At 43.0% G+C, this 3,002-nt stretch overlaps 1 protein-coding gene across 2 annotated transcripts in view; it reads right to left on the reverse strand.

Moving 5' to 3' along the window:
• Positions 1 to 3,002, reverse strand: part of UBE4B (ubiquitination factor E4B) — a 29,640-nt gene that overhangs the window by 20,755 nt on the left and 5,883 nt on the right. Inside the window, exons 3-7 of one of the 2 annotated variants that reach the window (XM_057375966.1) lie at positions 2,364 to 2,498; positions 1,924 to 2,011; positions 1,279 to 1,423; positions 741 to 969; positions 2 to 280 (exon numbers count right to left, since the gene is read on the reverse strand). In XM_057375966.1, the coding sequence (XP_057231949.1) occupies positions 2 to 280; positions 741 to 969; positions 1,279 to 1,423; positions 1,924 to 2,011; positions 2,364 to 2,498 (876 nt within the window). The remainder of the gene's footprint in view (position 1; positions 281 to 740; positions 970 to 1,278; positions 1,424 to 1,923; positions 2,012 to 2,363; positions 2,499 to 3,002) is intronic. The other variant, XM_057375965.1, reaches the window with a different exon arrangement.

A 3,002-nucleotide genomic window follows, 5' to 3' on the forward strand; every position in this document is an offset into this window, starting at 1 on the left:
AGCAGCCACGGCTGGAGGATGAGCAGAGCTGGATGGGATGGCAATGCTGGAGGAGTGCAGGATGGAAGCAGTGCCTGCAGAATGCACCACGGTGTAGGGGCGGTACCGCGCCGAGGAAGCCGGGCTCCAGGAGGGGATCGCTGCTCCCAGCTCAGAGCTGACACCAACGGGAGCCACTGCTGGSGTGGCAACTGAGCTGGCTGGTGGGGCAAGAGATGAACCAGTCATTGGTACATAGCTTGTGAAATTGGGACGAGGAGCTGGACTAGTCCCATAGAGACTAAACCAGTTACAGGGGAAAAAAGAAAAAAAAAAAAAGCAATGATTTAGGATATGCAGGAAAAGGGTGAAAAAGATTAAAATGAGCAAGAGAAGTCCTTGCCCTTTTGATGGCTCTTCAGCAATATTTCTGCAGCTCACACACATTATTCTTTTCTACTGTTGTTGAACAAAACTATGTCACAAYCTACACTTAAAAATGTCACGGCCTTTGTGATTCAAGTTAAGGATACTTCTCAGCAGGAAACAGTTATATGGCTCAAATCTATCAAATACACTGCTAGCCATGGCAGTGTAATCAAAAAYGGTGAAATGGAGAGACAGTCACATGGAAAAGAGTGAAAAACTTTAAAAATCCATTCCATTTATGGTTCTTGGGACACTTCTACACCCCTTTCTCTCTTCTAGTCTATCAATCAGTATTCAAGTGATATCAGTATTCAGTTATAATCAGAAGTCACCTGGACAATGAGCTGGAACCAAAGGAGCCCACATTACAGAACATGGGGCTGCTTCCAGGGTTGGAGGCCATGTTTAAGATCAGGCTTCTGTCAGGAGAGCGGGCAGCTGCAGCAATGGGCTGGGACGTGGCTGTCAGGCTGGCAAAGGGGTTTTCATCCCTTGCCTGGGTGGACATCATCAGCACTTCCATCAAAATCTGCCCGATCAAGTCCTTAAAATCTGAAAACACTGTTAAGAAGAAGAGAGTCAAYATCCTCATCTCTGTCTTCATCTACACAGTAGACAGGTGTAAACACTAGCAAACAAAGAAGGGGACAGAAATAAATTTCTGTGAACTGAGTGCTGGTTTTGGCAAAAGCACATACTGACACATCTGYAATTATCACTGCCTATATTAATTAGGTTCTGGAATTACAGCTACACAAAAACAACAGAGCACAAGCAGGTGGYTCTGGTATTGCAGCAAAGGGATAAAAAACACAGAGTGGGGAACTCAAGAGAAACAACTCCACCAGTGCCTCCTGCTCGGGTACCCACCTTCCTTTGGGTTCTGCTTGAACTGGGCAGAGAGTGAATTCAGGAAAATAACGTCTCTGTCTCGGTCCTTCCAAGASACCCTGAAGATCTTACAGACCAGCTGTAGAGCTTGTTCCTCAGACACTTCTGACCCTGACAGAGGTTCCTGGATAAGAAAACAATCAACACCTCATTTGCAACTGTATTAGTCGACTTACAGTCAGATACAGATCTTTGGCTTAACYCTTAATGGCAGATTTCTTGTAGTCATGAAGGAATGCATTTGACAAAATTTGTAAAAAACACCTGAAGAAATGCAAGGGATGCAGAAAAGATGTAGGAGAAATACCCAAATCCAACAGAATTTCCAAAACTGTAACRTTCAAAATTGTATGCTAAGAAGGGAAATTCAACAGAAATACTTATGATGTCTGCTTTAAAGAATTAATCTGGGATTTAAATTTTCATTATCCACAGTTATTTTAAGATTTTTCGGTAATAAAGAAAGCACAGGAAGAAAAAAGTTTCCCCGATTCTTTTCTGCCTTCATGTCTTGCCCAAGTTAAAGACTGAGGGTTAGTTACAGGATTGGTTCCATCCTCTYAAAATCAGGTGTTCAATCTACGGAGGCTCCTCCAGGCTCCAGCCWGCACAGCCCACACTCACCTTGTCTGTCAGACTCCGCTTCTCCCTGCGATCGTTCTCATCAACCTCCATATTCTCAATTCCTGAATCCACATCTACCTGGGACATACTGCAAGTGGAAATAAGAGAAAAAAAAACTATTAACTTGTAGAAAGCTGCAGACAGATCAAACAGATGCAGCAGAGAAAGCAATGCACAAGCAGCTGAATTATCCCCACCAGACACGATCATGTCTTAATGTCTGAGACAATGCTTTGTCTTCAAACCCTTTAAATCAGGAATTCCCATTAAAACCAGACTAGAACAAGCATTACAGTGGTCTAACCAGTGTATGGTGTTTAAGGATTAACCCTACTGCATTAACACAGTTGGGAGAGAGGAGGGGCASAGCCTTGTCCTGGTAGAGGTTTGACCACAAGCATTGTGCCATGTTTGCCAGCTGTTACAACTGCATTTTTTACCTTTTCTCACAGGAGACACTGTCAATGTCCATGCTCTGAGACCGAGAGAGGGACTGAGATTGGGTTTCAAGGCTGTTAGATGGAGAACTGCTGAGTGARCTCACTCCTTCGCTGCTCTGGCTTCGGTGGGCTGCTCCTGGAGAAAAGGCACACCAAGATTACCAGTASAGAAGTGAAAAGGCACTGAACATCATTGGAATGGAAAAGGAGAGGAAATATTGGTTTTCAATCCAGCTCTTAAGCATTCTTAGTAGTGCATTAAGAAATAAATTTTAATAATATTCACATACCTGACACCTAAAACTCCAATTGCCAGTGATAATACTGGTTTTAGGTTCTTCAAAGTACTTTCAAATTACATACAAAATGTTGATATTGTCCATGAAATTGATTCCTACATCTGATCTCACCATGACAGGCAACTGCTTAGAACAATGTGTGCTTACAAGGACACTATTCTGCTGGAGCTGCTSTCTGTATGTCCAAATGAATTAAAATCCTCTGCAGTCACTTTAGCCTGCTGCTGAAAGAAACTGCTGCAAACCACACAGCAYTAGCTAAGTCTGCGTTTATGCTACATAGACATACAAGATAAACTGTCAGGAACATTTTTTTTCCTGGTCCATATCCCAGTTTAAC

Source organism: Malurus melanocephalus, unplaced genomic scaffold, assembly GCF_030028575.1.
Source record: "Malurus melanocephalus ecotype Western Australia unplaced genomic scaffold, MMel_1.1 scaffold_266, whole genome shotgun sequence".
Classification (NCBI taxonomy): Eukaryota; Metazoa; Chordata; class Aves; order Passeriformes; family Maluridae; genus Malurus; species Malurus melanocephalus.